Source organism: Globicephala melas, chromosome 9 (genome assembly GCF_963455315.2).
Source record: "Globicephala melas chromosome 9, mGloMel1.2, whole genome shotgun sequence".
Taxonomy (NCBI): domain Eukaryota; kingdom Metazoa; phylum Chordata; class Mammalia; order Artiodactyla; family Delphinidae; genus Globicephala; species Globicephala melas.
Genome location: NC_083322.1, coordinates 87,217,511 through 87,244,790, shown reverse-complemented (window position 1 = coordinate 87,244,790; position 27,280 = coordinate 87,217,511). Strand labels below are relative to the sequence as shown.

The following is a 27,280-nucleotide window of genomic DNA, read 5'->3' as shown; positions in this document are numbered from 1 at the left end:
GAAGAAGGCTCCAAAGTCCTTCCAGTACCAAGAAAGTCGGAGTTGAAAGTGGTGACAATAACGTAAGACCAAATCTAACATCCTCTGATAAAAGAAGGACGTGGTCACCAGTGGTCTTTGCAGGTTCTAGCAATTATAAGGAATTAGGAAAGTCCTAGATGGAAAGGGTTCCTTATAATCTCAGGTAATCAGACTTTTTCATTAATGTCCACCTATATTGCTACAGTTTATCTTTGAAGTAGATTGTTTTAGGAGTGTCAGCAAGATAGGGATGGGTAAGAGACTAAGGAATAGGGACTTCCCTGGTGGCGCAGTGGTTAAGAAGCCGCCTGCCAATGCAGGGGACACGGGTTTGATCCCTGGTCCAGGAAGATCCCACATGCCGCGGAGCAACTAAGCCCATGTGCCACAACTGAGCCTGTGCTCTAGAGCCCGTGAGCCACAACTACTGAAGCCCGCGTGCCTAGAGCCCGTGCTCTGCAACAAGAGAAGCCACCGCAATGAGGCGCCCGCACACAGCAACAAAGAGTAGTCCCCGCTTGCCACAACTAGAGAAAACCCACACATAGCAATGAAGACCCAACGCAAGCAAAAATAAATTAATTTTAAAAAAGAGACTAAGGAATATATCTGCACCTACAGTTTTAAATATTAAAATAATCCCTTAGAAAACAAAATACACATAAACAATAGCTTTGTGCTTAAAATAGCCAAAAATTCAATATTTAACTACAGAAAACATGGAGAAAAAAATGAATATACCTCTTAAAGAAATATCCATTTGCTTCAAACTGTTCTCTTAACATAAACTTCCCTCTGTATTCAATGATAAGTGCATCAGGAGGCAAATCTTTTGCAGATTTCAGAATTTTCTTATTTTTTTGTATATGGCTCTACAATCAGAGAAAAGTTGATATTAACTAAAACCAGACTGCTTTCAGTCTAAGTACTTAAGATATACAGTAGAAAAAGGTTGTTTTATCATCTCTTGGCAAATGATATATTTACCTCTACAGGAGGTTTGAAGATCAAATTATTGGTATTCAAATCTGATTTATTTATCTCTTTTTTGTCATTTCCGTTGCCCAGTCTCAGAGCTATTCTTTGTGCCTCCCTCTGAACACCCTCACTATATTGGTTATTATTTGCCTCTTCATATCGATCCATCCATGCTTTGATTTTTGTCTCCCATCCAAAATTTGAACCATCAGACGAAGGATCAATCTCTGGAGCTGAGCCCTAAAATCATAGCAAACTAAGCATTAATATCTGGATTTTATTTACACACACACACACACACACACACACACAATATGACAATCTATATAAAAGAATACAATATAAACCAGAAATAATGATAGGCTTTCTAAGTTGGTCCTAGTAGGAAAAAGAAAAAAAAAAGACCATAAGTGAGCAGCTTAATACATTTTTATACTGATGCCAGACACACGAGTTGGAAAACTGAAGGAAGCAGAGTTAAGTTGAATAGCAGAAATTTAAGCTTCACTACTGTAGCCAAATGGAGGCTTTCAATAAAACTGAAAATACCCAAAACTTTGGAGTCACTGTCAGCTAACGGTTAAAAAAAGCGTGTAATAATTTTTTTGAGACTGCCAATATCTACTCTGTACTCACAGTTCTATTTAACCAGAATAAATTTGCAATTATTATGTAAACTATACATACTACATATTAAGTATAAACTTATTTTCTGATATAATACTTCAACTTTTAACATGTTTTATAATAAAAATATACTTTGATATCTTAATTTTGTATAATTCCAAGATCTATAATCAACTGTCCACATGATAAATTCAACATGAGAATAAAATGTCTCACAAAATAAAGACCTTTAAGCTTAAGTGCTTGCTCCTCCTCATACCCCCTATTAAAATCTGTAAGATAAGATTGCTAAGTGCCAAAATGCAGCAAGATGTTTTTTGATCCATCTCTTAGAGTAATGAAAATAAAAACAAAAATAAACAAATGGGACCTAATTAAACTTAAAAAGTTTTGCACACCAAAGGAAACCAAGAACAAAACGAAAAGACAACCTACAGAACGGGAGAAAGTATTTGCAAACAAGGTGACCAACAAGGGATTAACCTCCAGAGTATACAAACAGCTCATGCGGCTCAATATCAAAAAAACTAACAACCCAATCAAAAAATGGGCGGACGACCTAAATAGATGGACAAGAGGCACATGAAAAGATGCTCAACATCACTAATTATTAGAGAAATGCAAATTAAAACTACAGTGAGGTATCACCTCTCACCAATCAGAATGGCCATCATCAAAAATTCTACAAACAATAAATGCTGGAGAGGGTGTGGAGAAAAGGGAACCCTCTTGCACTGTTGGTGGGAATGTAAATTGGTACAGCCACTATGGAGAACAGTATGGATGTTCCTTAAAAAACTGAAAATAGAGCTACCACATGATCCAGCAATCCTACTCCTGGGCATACGTCTGCAGAAAACCATAGTTCGAAAAGATACATGCAGCCCATTGTTCACTGCAGCACTATATACAATAGCCAGGACATGGACAACCTAAATGTCCATCGATGGATGAATGGATAAAGAAGAGGTGGTACATACATACAATGGAATATTACTCAGCCATTGAAAGAACGAAATAATGCCATTTGCAGCAACATGGATGGATCTAGAGATTGTCAGACTGAGTGAAGTAAGTCAAAGAGAGAAAGACAAATGTCATACGATATCGCTTGTATGTGGAATCTAAAACAATGGTACAAATGAACTAATTTACAAAACAGAAATAGAGTCACAGATGCAGAAAACAAACTTATGGTTTGGTTACCAAGGGGGAAAGGGGGGAGGATAAATTGGGACATTGGGATTGACATATACACACTGCTATATATAAAATAGATAACTAGTAAGAACCTACTGTATAGCACAGGCAACTCTACTCAGTACTCTGTAATGACTTATATGGGAAAAGAATCTAAAAAAGAGTGGATATACGTGTAACTGATTCACTTTGCTGTACAGCAGAAACTAACACAACATTGTAAATTAACAATACTCTAATAAAAATTTTTTTAAAAAAGAAAAAGAATGCTAAATGCCAAGCAGTGAAAAGTTACAACCTCTCAATAGGTTTTAGGAAACAAAAAGGGAATCCTTTTCTCATTGGAATGCAACTTAGAGAAAGGCATAATTACCACACATTTAAAAAGTTTATTAAAGCCTGGACTCCCTCAATTAATTATTTGCAGTCTTAGGACGAAAATCAATTAATGCAGATAACAAAAACATATATCTTATCAATAGCATAATTCAAATTTATAATAGATCTATTAACACAGGAAGTTTCAATTTAGTTGTTTGCAAACGCTGTTCATCAATTTTTCTACAGAACAGAACACCTTTATGAGAAGATAGATTATTTCTATAATGTGTACAACCTACCATAACTGTGAAATTTAAAAATCACATATAGATTTCATGAAAATTCTTATATATGCTGTTAGACATGTACATGTGTATGGTAACACTTACTGAAATTTACCATCAGTCCACCTTCCATATAAGTAACTAATCTTTACTACAAAAAGTATTCTTTTCTATAATGAAACAAACGATAGTAAGTTGCTCAACTATTTGATAGGGGTAGGTTTCTTTTACCAACTGATCTTTTACGGAATTATATATTCTACATTATAATGACCACTTGATAAAGAACAGATTTTTATACAAATATGAAACATCACATATTTTTGGGCCTTTATTTATTTTTATTCTTTTTTTATTTTTCAGAATTTTCTATAGTGAATATGGCTTATATAATACAAAAATGTTTTTCAAATACTATATACAGACACAAAAGTTTACAATCACTTTTTTTACTACCCCTATTTATTTGTTTATATATTGAGGTATAACTGATTTACAATATTATATTAGTTTCAGGTGTACAATGTAGTGATTCAAAATTTTTTATTGATCATACTTCATTTAAAGTGATTATAAAATATTGGCTATATGCCCTTTGCTTATTATTATTATCCTTGTAGCTTATTTATTCTATACATAGTAGTTTGTACCTCTTAAGCCCCTAACCCCATCTTGCCCTTGTCACCCCTTCCCCCACTGGTAACTACTAGTTTGTTCTCTGTATCTGTGAGTCTGTTTCTATTCTACTTATTCATTTGTTTTATTGTTTAGATTCCACATATAAGTGATAATATACAGTATTTGTCTTTCTCCTATATGACACTACATATTAAGGTTTTCATCAGCTTTATTAAAGAAATCTTCTCAGCTTTTAATTTTTTTTTGCTCTCCCTCCCCCCCTCCAAATAAATCCTCTACTAACTTGGTTTCTCTTCAATACAGCTCTTCTATATCTCGAGCCTTTTTAATATGACAGAATTACTTATTAGAAATGTAATGATCTTAAAGACATATTCAAGTTAACGGAAAAATTTTCAAAGGTGAACAAAGCATTTTTCAAATTTTAATCTGTCACTTCTTTACGTAATAAATGAAAATATCTCAGTTAAGTAAAAGATGCTCCTTCCTCATTAAGCCTGCTATTCAGATTAGATAAAATGGGAAAAAAGGACAACCACTGGAGTATCAATAGTTCCAACAGCTTAATAAAAAACCCTTTTTCAGACCTCTTCATTCTGGTGTCAGAGAAAATCCCATAAATACAAGTTTAATATAGTAAATATAAAACCCCCAACTTTAACATATACAGAACATTTTATAAGACTTTGGACTTGCAGTATGCTGAGTGACACCATGTATTAACATTCTTAAGAAAGAGTTCCAAAACTATGCAAGAATAATCATTGGACAGCTGCTTAATGATCTGTTTTCCAGGAATGTGGAATAATTAATAATGATTACACTTTATACTATGGGGACAACAGATGTATTCTAACACGCTTCCCACATCCTATTTTAATATCTGGCAACTTGAGATATTCATTCTCCTTTACTACCTAACCTAGAAAGTTAGAGTAACACTGTATAGTTGACCTCCGTGATCCAACAGAAACCTATCTTTTAAGGGGAGGCACAGCTGGGGGGGCTTGCTTCTCTCAGCAATCTTGGCATCTACAACATTGAGGATGTATTCTAATTAATTCAAGGCACAAGTGACCAGTTTGTACTTACACGGTGAATCTATGGTGATTTTATAATATTTTATAACTACTGACAACTAAATCACTAGAATTCCAACTCTGCAAAAGAGCAAAATTTCAAATTCCAAATATTATTTTGCATTTCTATGTCTAGAATACTAGTGGTACTGGAGACACGGAATATAATGATAAATGAAAATTTTTAATTTTAGTATTAGAAATTTTACTATTAGAAATTACTTATATATCTCCTTTTGTTTAATGTTTTAACAGTGTTAATAAACTCCAAGAGTGGTATATTAACCCTATTATAATTCTCTATGGTCCCACTTCTGGTAAAGATAATAAGCAATAAAATGACACAGAACTAAGACAGCATAATTTACTTTATTATGAACAAGCAACCACTTAGTTAACCACTAGATATTTGACAACTGATAATAAGGGCTTAAATTTAATGTGTTTACCTTAACTCTTGATGATTTCCTAGATCCTTCACGAAAGGCCTGAAATAACATGGAATTCTGAGTTAGTTTTTTAAAAACTGGATATAATTAATATTTAAAAATGAGTTCACTCAAGCTTTTTATTGAAGTCGCATAAATAACACAAAATATGGTAATAACCAATACAGTCAGAACTAGGGGAATGTTGAAGTAAAGTCTTCTACTAGAACACTGTACTACTATTAAAAATAAATACAGACTATGTAATAACATGAAAATATGTATAAGATACAATGCTAAGAAAATTTCTAAATTTTCTGTGTGCTCAATATTACAATCATGGAAAAATATTTGATAAAAGTTGGAAGGTATTAAAAATATTGCAGTAGTTTTAAGTCATGAGCCAAGTTTTGGGGTGGGTTAAAATAATTTTGTTATTACTTTAATTTCTAAGTCAACTAGAGAGTAATACTTGAGCACTTACTAGTAGGGACTCAAATTATAAGCACTATGGTGAAAAGAACTGTACTTACTCAGTAAATATTGAATGGGAGCTCTCTAATCTGCCAAGTCCTAACGTGTTATCTAAGACTTACTTCACCACTCCACTCCCCAAAGTGTACACTCTTATTTCGAGAGACTTACGAACACTAAACCTAGAGTAAGCAATATAGTTCCTAATTTATTTAAGTTCCAAATTTGTGTGCAGACTATACGTTGGAAGACAGCAAGTTTTATTAAAAAGAGGAGGAGGAGGAGAAGGAGAAGCAGCAGCAGAAGCAAAGAACCTTCACGTAAAACACAGAAAAAGAGCTAGGACTATGGAGAATAGATATGTTCAGACAGGTGGACAACTGAAAGAAATACAATTCTGGTACTAAAGAAATATGAAAGATGGCACGCAATAGGAAGAAATATGTCACACTCAAAGAAAAACTAATATACCGCACTTGTTACCTACTGAAAATAGTTATGACGTAAGACTGGCTAAAAAAAATGTAAAAGTAGGTCATGAAAGCCTTATTTAAAAAGTCACATTTTAAGATTCTGACTTAAATACCGTATGTTCTTCACTACGATGGAGGAATCCATGAAATACCTCTGAGCAAAGAAGGGATAATAAAAACGATATTCACAGAAAATGTCAGAACCAAATGCAGAATGGACTAAAGTAGAAAGAGGATAAAGTTGGAGAAATTAAAGAAGATATTACTGTACTAGAGGTAATAAGGGCGTAGACTGGGTTTATAGAAGCAAAAAGGAAGAAAAATAACAATATACTGAAGAGACATTCCCAAGGAAAAATCAATAGTGCTTTTGACAATAACTCTGAATGTCAAAGACTAAAGATGACTTAAAGATTTTTAAACCTAGATAATGGCTGTGCTGCTGAAACAAAAGAAGAATTTGAAGTATGATAAAAGAAGATGCAAGTTTGATTTACAGAGGAAACACTGAAAGAAAAATAGAACATTCATAAGTAAGTAATATGTGCTGACCATAGTTTTATGAAAAACTTAATATCAAGTTTGAAAAATTCTTTTCAAGTAAAATTAGAAAATTTAAAAAATTAAAAAAAAATTAAAATCCTAATATATGGGTCACAATACACAATCCATGTCATTAACAGTGTTAACGCTTCATGCCAAAGCCCTAAAGTGCTGAAACACCAACCAACAATACCTTAATAGGGTTTTATGAGTATTTTTTAAATGTCATCTGTCCAGAATGTCTATTGTTAACTCCATTCACATTTTTAACAGTTAGCCATAACAACAAGCTGAATAAAAAGCAAAATTAGATATATCCTTCTGCTATATATTTTTAACTATATATTGCCCCCAAATAATAGTAAAAACTTAACAGTAAAGCAAACTAAATCTTTTACGCCCAGTTCCTGGATTTTTTTTTCTAACCCTTATCAAGTATTACTAACTTAACAAGAGAGAAAAAATTCTTTTTAAATATACAACAATATTCTGAAACAAATAAAATGTGCTCCAAGACAGAATTGATTCATTTTAAATAGCCAAAAGTCATTCCAGCCAGAGAAAATGCAAAATCTGTTTTATTAAAAAAGTAGATTTGTTAATCTAGATGACCTAAAAATAGAACTACACAAGGATAACGTTTCCAAGTAACTTTTATACAGTAAACAGAGAAGGCATAATTTGAAAGCAGTAGATGAAAAAATTAGGTCAATACCTAAACACGAGTTCCTAAATTGTAAAAAGCACTTAATAGACAATCACTTTCTCTGTATAAGTTACAATCTGAGATGAGGAAAATAACAATGAAATAAAGCAAAATGTGCTTAAGTGCTGTAATAATAGGTTCAAGTGCCATGATGAAATGCAAAGAAAGATCATCATAGCAAATTTCATCGAAAAAAGTACTGCTTTAGATGGGCCTCAAAGTAGAGTAGGAGTTTAAAAGATAAAGATGGAGAAGAGAATATTCTGAACAATGAAGGGAACAGCTTAAGTAAAGATAACATATCAGAAATCAGAGGGAGAATTTGGTAATAGTTGTCCAGACTGAATAAAATACAGGAGAAGAATAGCAAAATTAGAGACACATATGTGAAGACTGCTAGAATCAAGACTTATTTTAAACAGGGAGGTGAAATTAGAAAATGAAAAAGATATTTAAAAGTACATGCTGCCGGACTTCCCTGGTGGCGCAGTGGTTAAGAATCCGACTGCTGGGCTTCCCTGGTGGCGCAGTAGTTGAGAGTCCGCCTGCCAATGCAGGGGACACAGGTTCGTGCCCCGGTCTGGGAAGATCCCACATGCCGCGGAGCGGCTGGGCCCGTGAGCCATGGCCGCTGAGCCTGCGTGTCCGGAGCCTGTGCTCCGCAATGGGAGAGGCCACAACAGTGAGAGGCCCTCGTACCGCAAAAAAAACAAAAACAAAAACAAAACAAAAAAAAGAATCCGACTGTCAATGCACTGGGGACACCGGTTTGAGCCCTGGTCTGGGAAGATCCCACACGCCGCGGAGCAACTAAGCCTGTGTGCCACAACTACTGAGCCCGCGCACCTAGAGCCCGTGCTCCACAACAACAGAAGCCACCACAGTGAGAAGCCTGTGCACCGCAATGAAGAGTAGCCCCGCTCACCTCAACTAGAGAAAGCCTGTGCGCAGCAACCAAGACCCAACGCAGCCCCCAAAATTAATTAAATGTAAAAAAAAAAAAAAATACATGCTGCCTATTAAATAACCAAATAATATCATGAAGAATTACTCAAAAAAATGATTTTATACCTACGTATAATTTCACTCTTTAATAAATATATAGTCATTATTGAAAGTATCTTTTACCTTACATGACAAAAAACTTCATTAGCAATTATAACAAATTTATTAAAAAGTGGCTTATAAATAGTTTTCTGCCATCATATCCTGGTGATATATATATATATTTTTTGCAGTACGCGGGCCTCTCACTGTTGTGGCCTCTCCCGTTGCGGAGCACAAGCTCCGGACGCGCAGGCTCAGCGGCCACGGCTCATGGGCCCAGCTGCTCCGTGGCATGTGGGATCTTCCCGGACCGGGGCATGAACCCGTGTCCCCTGCATCGGCAGGCAGACTCCCAACCACTGCGCCACCAGGGAAGCCCCTCCTGGTGATATTTTAATACAAAAATTTAAGTGAGAAAAATCTAGATCATAAGAAATTCAACAAATGTGGAGCCTTATTAAAATGATTAAATATGATTCAGAGACAAACAGCTATAAACAACCATTCACAATCATTATATGCTCCTCTACCTCTTTATAAGTTATTAAAAATTTAGAACTGTTATTTCTGTTTTCTAAACCAACAACCCACTAAATCTTATTTTAGCTTTTGCATTTCTATGACTAGTCTCATCAGAGTGATGATTTAAAGCAGTTTGCAAACATTTTTCTCTACTCCATTTCAATCTTTAAAACACATTAAAAATTTTAAATGAGTTTGAGTAAGCTTAGATGCTGCTACCTTCTCTAGCTACTATCCATTACTTCTACCACTTCCTATCTATTCATCTTCAAAATAGGAAAAACTTACTTTTTTACATTTTGAAATGTTTTGTTCTTTCTCCCCACTTTTTTTCCTTCTTTTATCATTAACCTTGGAAACTCTTGAAGCAGTTAAAGTAATCGATGTCGGGGTATGCTGAAATGCAGTATATAATTCCACAGGAACCTCATCACCACTCTCAGTTGCACTGGTATCACCATCTTCAAAGGCAAAATAAAAATTATTGCACAAGTAATACTTCTACTTCAAACAATAAAACAGCATTCCACATGACAAACTATTATTCCCCCACCTTTCTGAAGAATAAACATTTTTTTTCACTTCCTCACTCAGTAAGACACATTTAAATGCAAACTGCAAATATATTTCTGATATGTTAAACTAGAAAGGATACAAAATCTGACAACACACTCAGGTGATGTGACTGTGGGAAACAGACACTTACAAACATAGCCAGTGGAAATTCAGAATTCTCTATGAAGGGGAATTTAGCTATATCTAGCAGAATTCTATATACACTTACCCTCTTCACCCAGCAACCCCATTTCTAGGGATCTATCCACAGATAAAATGGGAAAAGTACAAAAAAACCCTTATCCAAGAGGGTTTCATGACGTTACTATCTATAATAACAGCCCAAATGTCCATCACACAGTTCAATAAACTATGGTTATTCAAAAATAGTTGTACTGGTGGCAACATGTTTTATAAGCCAAAGTGAAAGTTTAGCATATGTTACAACTTCAAATCCTGTTCCTAAAAATGAAATAAACACTATTGCACATGATCAACTAACGGATCACCATCTTTCAAAAGAGCAAACATATTTTACATCTTTAAACCAATAGGTTACCTATGTGCAAGAAAATATGGATGATTTTTATTTATTTTCCATATTTCCTAAAATAAATACATTACTGTTCTATAAAATCTGTAAAAAAAGAGTATTTAAAACCTCCACTTGAGATTGTAAATTATATATACAATCAACGTTCATTAGCAAGCAGTTTACGTCTGACTAAAAAATATGCAGGCCTCTTATTCTCTCAATCATACTAAAGTTAATTTAGTATAGATCCTTTTCACCCACCTGACATATTTTCCCTTTTCCGGCGTTGTAGTAGCACCGCCCTCTCTTTATCCAAACTCCTATATTAAAATATTAACATGATTATTTATAAACTTTCATAAATTTGTATATGAAGCAGATCTGTTTTAAATGTGATAAACTTGATAATTTCTCTAATGTTCTTATTGAAAAATGTACAGTATAAAATATATGTACATCACTTGCCTTACAGTTTAGATTTGATCTAGCATAATTAGCAGTAGATGCCAGTTAAGTGACTCTGTTGTGTTAAGAAAATAATTTTTTACTTTGGAAACTAGTACTTTTTTTTTCCAAACTGAACAAACCAAAAAGTCTGGGGGGACATGTTAGCGTCATTATTGCATTATTACTATTTGCCTAATTTCCAATTTTGAAATAATAAACACTAAACATTTAACAATTAAGCAAAATATTTCATTAACCTCCCCCAGCCTCCGCTCATGAAGTACATCATCCATAGTAACTGTTTACTTGCCCCGCTCTCCGCCCCCAAAGCGTTTTCACTGTCTAAACTTATTAGTCTAAATGTCAAATAACTAGATATAGTTCTTACATGGGAGCTGAGATGGGAGAATAAGAGCTTTAGACTGAAATACCTACTACTCAGTAATAAGACTTGCCTTAATATCTAGTAGGACATAAAACTATCCTAGCATCACTGATAATTCTAGTTATCACAGAACAATAAGCAGATATCACTCAAGTGACTGTCCTCCCTAATGGTCAGTTTTTAAGCAAGCTTTACTGAAAATCAGCAGATATTTACCCCATGATTAAAAAAAAAGATTTTAACATGTTAAAAAAACCCCAACTATCTGTAAAAAGGCTAGTAACTATTATAAAGTGAAACAAAATCAAAGAAAAACCTCACTCATACAAGGATATGTCCACTCTCACCACTCTTATTCAACATAGTTTTAGAAGTCCTAGCCACGGCAATCAGAGAAGAAAATGAAAAGAAATCCAAACTGGAAAAGAAGAAGTAAAACGGTCACTGTTTGCAGATGACAAGATACTATACACAGAAAATCCTAAAGATGCCATCAGAAAACTACTAGAGCTCATCAATGAATCTGGTAAAGTTGCAGGATACAAAATTAATGCACAGAAATCTCTTGCATTCCTATACACTAACAACGCAAGATCAGAAAGAGAAATTAAGGAAACACTCCCATTTACTGCAATGAAAAGAATAAAATACCTAGGAATAAACCTACCTAAGGAGGCAAAAGACCTGTACTCAGAAAACTATAAAGAACTCATTGAAGAAACCAAAGATGACACAAACAGATGGGAGAAATATACCATGTTCTTGGATTGGAAGAATCAATATTGTGAAAATGACTATACTACCCAAAGCAACCTACAGATTCAATACAATTCCTATCAAATTACCAATGGCATTCTTCACAAAATTAGAACAAAAAATTTTACAATTTGTATGGAAACACAAAAGACCCTGAATACCCAAAGCAATCTTGAGAAAGAAAAATGGAGCTGGAGGAATTAGACTCCCTGACTTCAAACTATACTACAAAGCTACAGTAATCAAGACAGCATGGTACTAGCACAAAAACAGACATACAGATCAATGGAACAGGAGAGAAAGCCCAGAGATAAACCTATGCACCTATGGTCACCTAATCTATGACAAAGGAAGCAAGAATATACAATGGAGATAAGACAGCCTCTTCAATAAGTGGTGCTGGGAAAACTGGACAGCTACATGTAAAAGAATGAAATTAGAACACTCCCTAACACCATACACAAAAATAAACTCAAAATGGATTAAAGACCTAAATGTAAGACCGGACACTATAAAACTTTCAGAGGAAAACATAGGAAAAACACTCATTGACATAAACCACAGCAAGATCTTTTTTGACCCACCTCCTACAGTAATGAAGATAAAAACAGAAGTAAACAAATGGGACCTAATGAAACTTAAAAGCTTTTGCACAGCAAAGGAAACCATAAACAAACCAAAAAGACAACCCTCAGAATGGGAGAAAATATTTGCAAACAAAGCAACCAACAGGGGATTAATCTCCAAAATATACAAACAGCTCATGGAGCTTAATATTAAAAAAAATTTTTTAAAAACTAACAACCCGATCAAAAAATGGGTGGACGACCTAAATAGACATCTCTGCAAAGAAGACATACAGATGGCCAAGAGGCACATGAAAAGATGCTCAACATCACTAATTATTAGAGAAATGCAAATCAAAACTACAATGAGGTATCACCTCTCACCACTCAGAATGGCCATCATCAAAAAATCTACAAACAGGGCTTCCCTGGTGGTGCAGTGGTTGAGAGTCTGCCTGCCGATGCAGGGGACACAGGTTCGTGCCCCGGTCCGGGAAGATCCTACATGCCGTGGAGTGGCTAGGCCTGTGAGCCATGGCCGCTGAGCCTGCACGTCCAGAGCCTGTGCTCCGCAATGGGAGAGGCCACAACAGTGAGAGGCCCGCGTACCGCAAAAAAAAAAACAAAAAACTACAAACAATAAATGCTGGAGAGGGTGTGGAAAAAAGCGAACCCTCTTGCACTGTTGGTGGGAATGTAAACTGATACAGCCACTATGGAGAACAGTATGGAGGTTCCTTGAAAAACTAAAAATACAACTATCATATGACCCAGCAATCCCACTATTGGTCACATACCCTGAGAAAACCGTAATTCAAAAGAACACATGTACCCCAGTGTTCACTGCAACACTATTTACAATAGCTAGGATATGGAAACAACCTAAATGTCTAACAATAGATGAATGGATAAAGAAGATATGGTACATATATACAATGGAATATTACTTAGCCATAGAAAGGAACGAAATTGGGTCATTTGTAGAGATGTGGATGGACCTAGAGTCTGTCATACAGAGAAAAGTAAGTCAGAAAAACAAATATCGTACATTAATGCATATACATGGAATCTAGAAAAATGGTAGAGATGAACCTACTTCCAGGGCAGGAATAGAGATGCAAACGTAGAGAATGGACATGTGGACACGGCGAGGTGCGGGGGGGAAGGGGAGGGTGGGATGAACTGGGAGATTAGGATTGACATATATACATTACCATGCGTAAAACAGATAGCCAGTGGGAACCTGCTGTAAAGCACAGGAAGCTCGGCTCGGTGCTCTGTGGTGATCTAGATGGGTGGGATGGGGGGGTGCGGTGGGAGGGAGGTCCAAGAGGGAGGGGATATACGTATACATATAGCTGATTCACTTTACTGTACAGCGGAAACTAACACATTGTAAGGCAGTTATACTCCAATAAAAAAGAAAAAAAGGAAAAACCTCACTCATAATAAACAAATGAAAAGTATCAATAAAACACTGAGATTACCATCTCTCATCTAGTTAAACCAGCAAAACTCCAACTCCATCAAAAACTCTACTGTGAGGCTGGGGAAAATAGGCATGCTTATCCATGACTGGTGGTAATTCAAAACTGGACAGTTGCTACTGGAGGGGAATTTGGCAATATCTGACAAAATTTGATATATACATTTACCCTTTTACTGAACAATCCCACTTCCACTTGCAATTACACAAGACTGGAAACAACTCAAATGTCCACTCAAAGGGATGACTAAACTACAGTACATGAAAAAGATGGAGCACCTTGAAGCTACAGAAAGAAATGAGTCAATCTCTATATTACTACTATGAAGTGATCTTCAGGATATATTTTTAAGACAAAAAACTAATGTGGCAAAAACTCTACTATGCTACTGCTTATCTAAGTAAGGAGGAGAATACAAATATATATATATATGTGCATATCTGTTTCTAATATAACAAACAATGGAAGGAATAATCAATTTTTAAAAAACTGTTACTTCCAAAGTGGAAGGAACAGGGGTCGTAAATGTTAGACTTATTTGAATGTACCTTGTCTTAAATATTTGACTTTAGAATGATGTGACTACTTCTTACATAATTAAACAAGCATATAATTATAAAAATAAAGTACAAAAAGCAATCCTTAAAAATAAAATTGCTATATTACTCATCCATTTCTGGTAGGAATGAAAAAATGATACAACTACTCTGCAAAATAATTTGACAATTTCTTATAAAACTGAACATGCAACTACCTACCATATGACCAAGCAATTGCACTCTCAGGCATTTATCCCAGAGAAATCAAAACTTAGGTTTACACCAAAACCTGTACACAAATGTTCAGAGCAACTTTATTTGTAATAGCCAAAAAGTGGAAATGACCCAAATGTCCTTCAGTAGGTGAGTGGTTAAACAAACTCTGGTACATATATACCACATAACACTACTTAAAAATAGAAAAAAGTGAGATACTGATATATGCCACAAATTAGCTGGCTTTCCAGGGAATTATGCTCAGTAAAAAAAAAGCCAATCCCAAGGGCTTCCCTGGTGGCACAGTGGTTGAGAGTCCGCCTGCCGATGCCAGGGACACGGGTTCGTGCCCTGGTCTGGGAAGATCCCACATGCCGCAGAGCGGCTGGGCCCGTGAGCCAGGACCGCTGAGCCTGCGCATCCGGAGCTTGTGCTCCGCAACGGGAGAGGCCACAACAGTGAGAGGCCCGCGTACCTCAAAAAAAAAAAAAAAAAAAAAAAAAGCCAATTCCAAAAGGTCACATACTGTGTGATTCCATTTATGTAACATTCTTAAAATGACAGAATTACTGAAATGGAGTACAGATTTAGTGGTTGCCAAAGGTCAGGGATGGGAGGGGTAAGAGGTGGGAGGTAGGTACGGCTAGGAAAGGCAACACAGGAATCTTTGTGATTGACATGTTTTGTAGCTTGACTATACCAATGTCAATATTCTGGCTGTGATATTGTATTAACAGTTTTGCAAGATGTTACCACTGGGAGAAACTGAATAAAGGATACGCAGGATCTCTGTATTATTTCACAAATGCATGCAAACCCACATTACTTCAAAAGTTTAATTTTTAAAAAATCAAAAATAAAACTAGGGCTTCCCTGGTGGTGCAGACGTTAAGAATCCCCCTGCCAATGCAGGGGGACATGGGTTCGAGTCCTGGTCCCAGAAGATCCTACATGCTGTGGAGCAACTAAGCTTGTATGCCACAACTACTGAGCCTGCGTTCTAGAGTCTCTGAGCCACAACTACTGAGCCCGCGTGCTGCAACTACTGAAGCCCGTGCGCCCTAGAGCCCATGCTCCTCAACAAGAGACGCCACCGCAATGAGAAGGTCACGCAACGCAACGAAGAGTAGCCCCTGCTCGCCACAACTTGAGAAAGCCCGCACGCAGCAACAAAGACCCAATGCAGCCAAAAATAAGTAAATAAAATAAATTTATTAAAAAAATAAAATAAAAAAATAAAACTAATAACCTAACCCAGAAGTGTGTACCCAGTTGGTGTTATAACCACACAATAAAATTCTTTCAAGAGACTTTAAACACAAAAAATTAACTATACATCCCTGTAGAAAATATCTTACAGGAAAAAAAAGTTCTGAAGTGTGTTACATAATCATATTGTTACAGGTGCTATTGTTGGTACTCTTACTCTGAGACTGTTACATTCTTCTATGGGATTAAGCAGTTAAGCAAATTACATGATACTCTAATTACACTACTGTATATGTTGTTGAGAACTAGGATAAAGAGAGACACAGATGGAATACAGAAACAGTTAAATGAAAACCTTGTACAGTTGACCTCTGAACAACATGAGGGCTGGGGTGCCGAAATGCAGAGTGCGTAGTTCTGTAGTATTAACTATTGAAAAAATTCCATGCATAAGTGGACATGCACAGTTCAAACCTACGTTGTTCAAAGGTCAACTGTATTCCTAAATTTAAATTGCAATTATCTGTATAAACTCATGTATTTTATCTTAAAAATAAACAAACAGACAAAACTTCTAGTAGACTAGGTTCATCTACTAAAAAGACCTAGCAACGTTGAGTAGTTCCAGAGGAAGGAGCATTACTAGCTCTCAGATTCTGGTCTTGAAAACCAATTCTGAGCGTGGGGCACAGAAGTATGAGATAAGCCCGAGACATCTTGTCGTATTAGATTGCACAAAGCTAGCAAGTACTACTAGGGTATTGTCAAAAGGACCACAAAGCCAACTCAAAGTGGTTCCCATTAACCAAAAATGGGACAAAATTTCAACATAAATAAGGATAATAGAGGGACTTCCCTGGAGGCACAGTGGTTAAGAATCTGCCTGCCAATGCAGGGGACACGGGTTCGATCCCTGGTCTGGGAAGATCCCACATGCCATAGAGCAACTAAGCCCATGCGCCACAACTACTGAGCCTGAAATCTAGAGCCCGCGAGCCACAACTACTGAGCCCGTGTGCTGCAACTACTGAGTCCATGCACAGCAACTACTGAAGTCCATGTGCTCTAGGGCCCACATGCTGCAACTACTGAGCCTGTGTGCTGCAACTACTGAAGCCCGTGTGCCTAGAGCCCATGCACTGCAACAAGAGAAGCCACTGCAATGAGAAGCCCGCACACTACAACGAAGAGTAGGCCCCGCTCGCCGCAACTAGAGAAAGCCCGCACACAGCAATGAAGACCCAACACAGCCAAAAAAAAAAAAAAAAAAAAAAAGATAATAGGGACTCCCCTGGTGGTACAGTGGATAAGACTCCACACTCCCAATGCAGGGGTCCCAGGTTCGATCCCTGGTCAGGAAACTAGGTCCCACATGCATGCTGCAACTAAGAGTTTGCATGCCACAACTAAGGAGCTGACAAGCCACAACTAAGGAGCTGGTGAGCTGCAACTAACAAGCCCGTGAGCCACAACTAAGCAGCCCACATGCCACAACTAATGAGTCCACGTGCCGCAACTAAGGAGCCCGCCTGCCGTAACTAAGACCCTATGCAACCAAATAAATAAATATTTAAAAAGAAAGGAATAACTGCAACAGACTGATATCCAATATGTTTAAATCCCTGACTTCATAATGACACTTAGAATTCTTTTCACTATTCTAAAAACTGATAAAGGCTACAAATCAACAAGCATTTATCCTGCCTTTCCTCAGTGAAATATACCTTAAGAGAACTGAACAGTTAATATGGGGAAGTTTTCTACAGAAATAGTCCAGCTAATAAGTGATAAGCAATAGAATTAACATGTCACTAATTTGCAACCCCTAATAAATTAATGGATCTTAAAAATAACCATCAATGGGTCCCATTCATATATTATAAGATGTGTCACCTGATAGAACACAGTGTATGAAAGTCTAACCCCCCCCCCAAAAAAAAGGGACCTAAATCTAATCACACACCTATTTACAGAAATATCTATACAGAGAAATCTGTTAAACCATGATAATGCAATTGGCAAACTCACCAGGATAAATAGACAATTCAGTCCCTTAAAGAAACACACTGCAAAGGAGACTGGGGTTGGTTGGGTAAGGGGTGTAGCTTTAGATTACTAGAGACTTAAAAGAGATGTATAGCAACCAATCAATACTTTAAGAATGGCTGGATGTAATAGATTTTGTTGCATGTATCAATATAATAATCGTTTTGTGGTTATAGATTTTTGTTAAAAAATTCTTTTATAGATACATACTGAAATACACATACACAAATACATACATACTGAAATACATAAGGATACATATGAATGAAATAATATATTTGGGATTTGCATTAAAACAATGTGAAGGAGAAAAAGACACAGCAATGTAAATGAAAAAAGATTATTGACAATTGTTGAAGCTGGGTGGTGGAAACATGCAGGTTCATTACACTATTACTTTTATATAGGTTTGAAATGTCCATTAAAAAAGATTTTTTTTGAAAAGCACAAAAAAGAAATGGGAAGAAAACACATTACTGCCAACAAGCAGAATGACAGTAAAAGCCCTGCAAAATTCTGTAACTAACGAAATGTCCTTCTAGTAACTTTATAACATAATTTGCAGTCCACTGAAAAAAAGATGTCATCACTTAAAAAAGGCACTATTATTTTATGCATCATTAAAAACCCTAGAAAATAAACCATGACATGCTATCAATGGAAAGATTCTTCTTGATTTTAGAGATGTCAGAATGGAAAAAGAAAAAAACCCAAAAAACAAAACAAACCATAAAAAGGAAACTTCTTCCATCTTAGATTCGATGAAATACAGTATCCATTAATTGTTTAATCTAGAATTCATACATAAATTTCTAATAACTAAAGATTACCTCAGTAAAATGACTGGCAATTTTACTGTATGTACAACTTACCTAGGCTGACAACGTTCACAAAGATATGTATCAGGAATATGCTGCCTGTCAATCCCCATGCAGTCAATATGTTGCCAAACACTTTAAAAAGGAAAAAAAAAGAAAAGCAGAACATATAAAATATTATTAAAATCATCCTTAAATTAAGATTTGATATTCCATTTAACTATCAGTTAATAAGTGTCTACTTTGAGTTTAGCAGTGTAAAAGGTAATACGAAGAATTCATAGAAATAAGTCCTCGGGAAGATAAAACTTTGAGATGCAAAAATAAGAGGACAAATATAGGATATTATATATATGATATAAATTTCTAAAGCAAATATAATTTTACAATGTAAAAGGTATACATTACAAATATAATTAGAAATCACGAACTGGAGATGTCCACAATGCTTCGAATTAATGGGAAAAGAATCCTGAAGAATAACAGAGACTTGAAGAGAACCTCACTTGGGAAATTAGGAAGAAAAGACCTCATTATAGCAACATTTTCTCAAGTAGACAGATACTGGGAGCAACAGCCAGAAGGCAGTTAATATATCTGAAGAAGAATGTTCATTTTGAGAAACAGAGGGGGATAAAACTGAATTAGTAAAATGCAGTCAGATTACATACAACCTGGAATGTCAGGATTTGCAGAGCATTCCTCTAATTGGCAACAGGTAACAACTAGAGGTTGCTTTGATGGTATACAGTGTTAATTCAAAGAAGTTAAGAAACTGGAGGCATAAAAATCAACTAAGAGGCTTTTCCAACATTCCAGATCTCAGTTAAAGAACAATGGAAAGAACTAGAATGATGGCAGAGAAGATGAAGTTAAAGAATCCAATAGTCATTTCATGAAGATAGAGACTAAATCTATTATGAACTCTATTTTTAATGTGATACATGGACCAACTTGAGGCAAATTTCTCAATGCTATTATTTTGCATTTTATTGCCAAGACTTTAATTGGTCTAAAGTTGATATATATGCCTGTTTCTAAAAATAGTCTTAATTATTCCTTATATAATAATGAGCTACTTTTAATATATAGCTACTGAGTTAACTGCTATGATCTTGCTCTTTACTTCTTAACTGAGTATGTTGGGACGAGAACTGGTAAATGTGAAAGGTAATGGACTATGTATCAAAGATGTAGGGGAAAAAGTTCAAAAGAAAAGCAGAACACCTGACATGGAGAGTCAGAATAACAAATTAGGTTAAATCTGGGGGCTAAGTAATAATGTCATGCAGACCACAGAAGAAATAAAACTAGAAAATGAATAAATAATCAGAGCTCTAGATGTCAAACTTGAAAGAGATGAGTATGGGCAGTAGGTACATGAAAATATATAGAGGCAATGAAAACAAGAATAGAGGAAAAAAGATTAAGCCTTGTAGTATACTACAGGTTAAGCAGTAGAAAAGTAGAATAACAAAAAATAAATTCATAACAAATAGAGCAGTTGCTAAAAAGCAAATACCTTGAATAATCCAAAATACGTGAACTGGTCCCTCAAGAATTTGTAGATAGGTGTAAGTCCTAAGGACTATTTCACTCTTTTCTAATAGATATAATTCTATATTATATATAGATCATTGTAATTAATCAAAACAAAAACACTTTAGATTATGCATTAAAATAAAAATATTGTCCAATGGTATGTAGTTTATCACATAAGACAAAATCAGCAATGAGAAAGCTATTTTATATGATTGGTTAAAATATGAATTCAGATTTGCTAATAAGTAGCTAATTAAAAAATAATGAGGAAAACAAGTTATCAGAGAAGTTATTTTCTTAGTTTTTAAATTCACCTCCTGAATAAGCTCACTGAGGTGACTGCTTATGGTAATAGTATGTACCATAAGTTTATTTTTAAATTTTAAAAAGCATCACAATGTATTTTTATTATGAAAATTAACTCAAAGCATTAATATTACAACTTCCCATAAAAATAACATCAATGGGCTTCCCTGGTGGCGCAGTGGTTGAGAGTCCGCCTGCCGATGCAGGGGACGCGGGTTCATGCCCTGGTCCGGGAAGATCCCACATGCCGCGAAGCGGCTGGGCCCGTGAGTCATGGCCGCTGAGCCTACGTGTCCGGAGCCTGTGCTCCGCAACGGGAGAGGCCACAACAGTGAGAGGCCCGCGTACCGCAAAAACAAACAAACAAACAAACAAAAAACCCCATCAAATTTCACATTCCACTTAAGACTAATCTTCCCCCTTTTTGGAAAAGGTAAATCAACTTTTTCATATATAACCTAACTGCCTGTTTATATCAATAACATCCCACTCCTAATCACCTAACTTAATAGATGGGAACAAGATTACAAATAATGCAAAGTAATTTCTATGTGGCTCAACAATGCATTTTTACACTCACATTCAAATATGGGTACTATTTCAAATAAAATGATGAAGCTATGCCTTAAGACCAGATCCAGGACATTCTGTAAACTATCAAACTTTCTTATCCTCTACAGTACATTGCTTAAATACTCTCTGCTTCCCAGCCTATGCAGGGGATGGACTCAGTAACTTTCAGGTTGAAATCCTACTGTTCCCTCTCCATCCTCCCCAACTCCCTCCCACCAGGGGGAAAAAAAAAAGAAAGAAAACAAAACCCCTTTCTCTCCCAATCACACCTTCTCTAGGGGAGGAGGCCTTTCTTGGTAGTTGAACCAGGGTTGGGGGAGGGGAGACTGTGGTTCTGGTTCAAGGAGACTCCAGAGTGCTGCAAGGTTCAAGTCAAAAGGAGGTGAGAGAGTCAGGTCAAACAAACATCAATCAAAATGTATAATTCCCCCAAACTGGAAAATCACAGTTGACTATACAGCACAAATAATTCCAAAGGAAATACACAGGACTCAATTCTCCTCTCATTTCTGTCTTGTCTACTTTATGTAGTTGTATTACTACCAAATGAGTAAAAAGAGAGATGTGATTCTATATGAATAAAGTTCAGAACTGATTGCCTATTACTCAATTAACAACGAGGATTTCTAAGAAAAACTCTAGGATAGCTTTTTTCTCATAGGGGCATTTCCTAGGAGCAAAAGAGAGTGCACTGACAGTTGCAAAAGTATCACTTAAAAAATGCATTTATCAATTCCTTCAAAAGTCACTTTATTTTTTCCAACATTAACAATCACAAAGGTTAGCAGCATTCTAGAAAAATAAGCAAATGGCATGAAACATTTTACCTGCATTTGTCACAACAGATCATGTATCCATCATCATGTGTAAAACCACATATGCACCTGGTTACATCAGTACCATAACTTCCATCCTCAGATGTGCTGATTGTAGTAGCACTGGAAGTTTCATCAAAATTAGGAGTGGTAAATATGCCTACTTCATTTTTGCTAATAAGAACTGATGGAGGAGGGGAAGCCGGAGGTGTTGGAGGAGGACGAGCACCATAATTATGGTCCTGGGTAATTAATCACAAATACATCACAATGTAATTTCAATAAAAATATAAACTAAGCAACTTAAATAAAATTCAATCCTTAAATATTTGAGAGAGATGAAATTGGCCTACTTCTTCCTTAATACCTTTAAAATAATGACTTGGTGAAACCAGATATAGAAACTTGGTCACCTTCACAATGCAAGATGTGAGAATAGTGGTTAAAAAAAAAAACAACTCAGGAAACTGGAGGCTAAAGAATAACAAAAACAATTACAAAAGACGTATTATCACTATAAAGTATACAATAGGGATTTTTAAAGTTTTGGCAACATTGAATAGACAAGCTTAGACAAGCTTTCATTTTCTCAGCTATGAAATGGGGATGAAAACTATACCTATCTTATTAGGTTGTACCTATCTTATTAGGTTGTTTTTGAAGATGAAATTAGATAATATACGCAAAAATGCTTAGCACAGAGCCTGACATATAAGTGCTAAATAAATGGTAACTATATAATTACTATATAATTTAGAATCAACAGTAGATAGTACAATTCTATCTACAGTCTTTTTATACAGAAGGTAAAGAATTATAATACTAAACTATTAATACCATAAAAAAGCAAAATAATAATAATATAAAAACTTCTAGGGAATTCCTCTTATAGAATTTTAATCCCTTGAATAAATATAATTAGATCAATGAAAAAACTAAACTACAAATTACATACCTAATTGTTTAGATAGTATAAAACAAGTCTGCTTTTAAAATATTCAGTTTTAGGCACAATACCACACACATCAACTTTCAACCTCTAGATATATAAAATATATAGAGATTTATATACAGATATAAAACATACCTTTCCAGAGAAACGTGTGACACTTACCGCATAGGGCAGACCAATGTAACTGTGTGAATGATGCGAGCTGCTGGTATATAACTGGTGGGGATAACTGTTGGATTTCTCAACTACCACAGGGCTAGCTTCTACAGATTCTGGTCTGGAGGGAAAAAAGTTGCATCAAAGAGGATTGCATTGATTTTTTTCCTTTCAATCTATTTAAAATTATAAGCACTTATTTTATTGGCTATCAAATAAAATGTCTTTAAAATGTCTAAAACAAAGACACCCTGTGGACATGATGTATCCTATTTAGAATCTGCATCATTAAAACAAACTTTTAATTAAGTACAATAAATGTCCCCCCTTCAAGTTCAGATATAGTTTTCCTATCATTAAAAAAAATTAGTAGAGATTAAACATTACTTAATATACTCAGTGGCACTGGGGACACTATGCACAGGATGGAGAAAAGTGGTAGAAATAATTTAAACAAGACTAAGGACATACTGAATCCATATGGACCCCAATTTGAATGTGAAGTATACATTTCAATGTCAAAGCTTCATGTATGTGTTAGTGTGTCAAGATATAACAAAGCCTTGGAAATATCAGAAAACCTAAGGAACAGGAAACCTCACAATGAACCAAGGTTTGCTTATGAAAAAAATGTAACTAGCAGTCTATGGTAGTGTAAGATCAGCAGTTCTGGCCTGATAATGGCCAAATGATGATGACCTGACCAACCACTGATACAACTGAGAGTAACAACTCACCCGCTGTGGTGGACTTATAAATTCCCTGGCCTAGCATTTTATATTCATCACTTTCCCAAATTCTTCACTTATATCAATCCTCCTGAGCCCTAGCCTGATAATTCCTATTGATCAATGTGGTAGTGAACCTACTTGAGGGCAATTCACACTGAAATTAATTTCTCCCTTGCACACACACAACATGACTCATTTCTGTGCCTTTATTCTTACCAACGCCATCCTTTGAGATGATTTTTTCATAACCCTTATGCTACCTCTTATTCAAAACCTTCCCTTAGAATTTAGTACTACTTGCACTCTTCATGGTTTAAGGCTTCTTAATGCAGTTACAATCTAATTGGTCAAATTTCTACTGTCAATTACTTCCTGATATACTGCCCCCCTCCACTCATCCCCTGCACAAAGTCTCAGTTTTGCTCTAAGTGACTGCTGCTTGGGATCCAGTGTGCTAAAATCAGTAGAGAGGAGGCACAAACTGAGGTCAAGTGGTTCTGAAGGAGATTACAAAAGAAGAGTCTCCAAAATGTTCTGAATATTTAGAAAACCAGTACTCACCTATTATCTATGCTGTTACGTTAAAATTTTACTTGCTTAATCTTTTAAAAAAAATGTGTTTCTTAATTCCAAACTTAACACATGCTCATTGTACAAACTTTAAAACAGAAGTACGTAAGAAAGTGAAAAGATCATGTCTTCATCCAAACCTGATACACCCATGTTAAGATGCCTCTAAATTTGTCTATCCATAAATACATCTAACAGTTATTTTTTTAAAAAAAAAATGAGAATGTACAATATGTACTCACAATTTGCTTTTTCAATCTTTCACTGTCAACACATACCTACCTTATTTTTGGTAATAACAGATTATTTCATTATATGAATGTACCATAGTTTATTTAACAAATTCCCTTTTGGTAGATGTTTAAATTGTTTCTGTTTTTCAGTGTTAAAGGTATCACTGAAATTGTACACCCTTCTATACACTGTTTTCTGCTTACTTGGCAGTATTTCTACAACATGGATTCCTGGAGGCAGAAATGCTGAACAAAAGGGTAAATGCACATAAAATCAATACATACTGCCAAACCACCTTTGACTACAATATTGATTCCTTTAGAATTCTTTTAAAAATACATAGAGGGGGGCTTCCCTGGTGGCTCAGTGGTTGAGAGTCCGCCTGCCGATGCAGGGGACCCGGGTTCGTGCCCTGGTCCGGGAAGATCCCACATGCTGCAGAGCGGCTGGGCCCGTGAGTCATGGCCACTGAGCCTGCGCGTCCGGAGCTTGTGCTCCGCAACGGGAGAGGCCACAGCAGTGAGAGGCCCGCGTACCGCAAAATAAATAAATAAATAAATAAAATAAATAAATACATAGAGGGAAGAAATGGGGTTTTAGCAATTCCTGACCTATTATTAAAGCAAGATTGTAGGAATTGTGGCCATTACAGAAAGATTCACTCTTAGGGATTTAGAGTGTGGCAAGAAATTTGTATTTTGGAGTAGATAATGGTTGGGAATTAAAAAAATAAGACTTTCAGTGAATACAGATAAATTCAAGCATGTAAACAAGCCACAAATCCTTTGCATAACCTCATGATTCAAATTAAAGCTATACAGCACTATTCACAATAGCCAAGACACGGAAACAACCTAAATGTCCATCAACAGATGAACAAATAAGATGTGGTACATATATACAATGGAATACTACTCAGCCATAAAAAAAGAATGAAATAATGCCATTTGCAGCAACTTGGATACAACTAGAGATTATCATACTAAGTGAAGTAAGTCAGAAAGAGAAAGACAAATACCATATGATATCACTTATATGTGGAATCTAAAATATTGCACAAATGAACCTATCTACAAAACAGAAACAGACTCACAGACATAGAGAACAGACTTGTGGTTGCCAAGGGGGAGGGGAGAGGGAGAGGGATGGACTGAAAGTTTGGGGTTAGTAGATGAAAACTATTACATTTAGAATGGATAAACAACATGGTCCTAATGCATAGGACACGGACTATATATCCAATCTCCTAGGATAAACCATAATGGAAAAGAATATAAAAAAGAATGTATATATGTGTATAACTGAGTCACTTTGCTGTACAGCAGAAATTAGCACAACACTGTAAATCAACTATACTTTAATATTAAAAAATAAAAAATTAAAGTTGTAAATACTAACAAGTTGGCAATGCAAGAAGGCAGAAATACTTCATCAAGATCCTCATTTCTAATGCTACTACTTAATAAAAGTAATTTTAAAAAGAAGGTAACAATTGTTAAAAAAAAATGGGTTGACATATTTTAAGGATTTTTCCAAACTGTAAGATAGTATTAAAAAGAAAAACAAAAAAAGCCAAAACAAAAAAACAAAAAAAAAGGACACCAGACATCCTTAGAAATGTTCCCTAAGAAGTCCCATGGTGCTAAACATCCTCAAAACACACAGTGAATCTGAAAATAACTTTGTGACAAATACCAAAAGTCAAACATCCTTTAGATCCGGTAACCCCATTTTTGGAAATTTATCCTAAGAAAGTAATTCCCACTAAATAACGACCTGAAGAATTGAGATGTTCTTTTTAACACTATTCATAAAACTAGGTATGAGTAGAAATCATTTAAATGTCCAATCAATAGAAAATGATTAAATCTGAGCAACCTACTATATTTACACATGGACAACAGCACAGCAAAAACTCATGGTAACAAAAATCACTGTATTATGGTTACAGGAGTTTTCCTCAAAATCTCCTATAATGTTACCATAAAGCTTTAGTAAATTTTTAACTGCAGGGCTAAAAAGATAATATGTAATAGTAAGTTTCTGTGTAAATAGTTGCTTCAGGGCTCTGTTTAGCCAATTTATATTGTCACATAAATGCTGAGTTAATACACAGGTATAACATTAACCATACAGAAACTACATTAGTATACTATGTCTATAATTATGTATCAAAACATAAACCATGGTGCTATGTTCATCCTGCAAATAAGATTTCACTTACATAACTGTGATGTCACTTTTCAAAGAGAGTGTGATTATTTGTATTCATTCATATATTGTTTTGTATGTGTTCTTAAATCACTGAAACGTTGATCATTGTCAAAAAGATGATCTTTAACCATTGAAACTTCCTAAAGGATAATCATTCTCTAGTTTGGTAATTCAAAATGTCCAAAATGTTAAAAAAAAAAAACAAAAAACAGGTAATTAAAGTATTCCTAATGTATAAGCAATAAGATATGGTCAAATGATCAATATAGCCTGAATTATAGTTTTC

The 27,280-nt window shown here is 35.4% G+C and overlaps 1 protein-coding gene across 3 annotated transcripts in view; it reads right to left on the bottom strand.

Moving 5' to 3' along the window:
* Window positions 1-27,280, bottom strand: part of KMT2E (lysine methyltransferase 2E (inactive)) — a 99,466-nt gene that overhangs the window by 28,810 nt on the left and 43,376 nt on the right. For all 3 annotated transcript variants that reach the window (XM_030834335.3, XM_030834338.3, XM_030834340.3), the window contains 8 exons: window positions 23,252-23,366; window positions 22,150-22,379; window positions 18,956-19,036; window positions 10,694-10,752; window positions 9,631-9,803; window positions 5,599-5,637; window positions 1,009-1,239; window positions 763-893 (listed from right to left, as the gene is read on the bottom strand). In XM_030834335.3, the coding sequence (XP_030690195.2) occupies window positions 763-893; window positions 1,009-1,239; window positions 5,599-5,637; window positions 9,631-9,803; window positions 10,694-10,752; window positions 18,956-19,036; window positions 22,150-22,379; window positions 23,252-23,366 (1,059 nt within the window). The remainder of the gene's footprint in view (window positions 1-762; window positions 894-1,008; window positions 1,240-5,598; window positions 5,638-9,630; window positions 9,804-10,693; window positions 10,753-18,955; window positions 19,037-22,149; window positions 22,380-23,251; window positions 23,367-27,280) is intronic.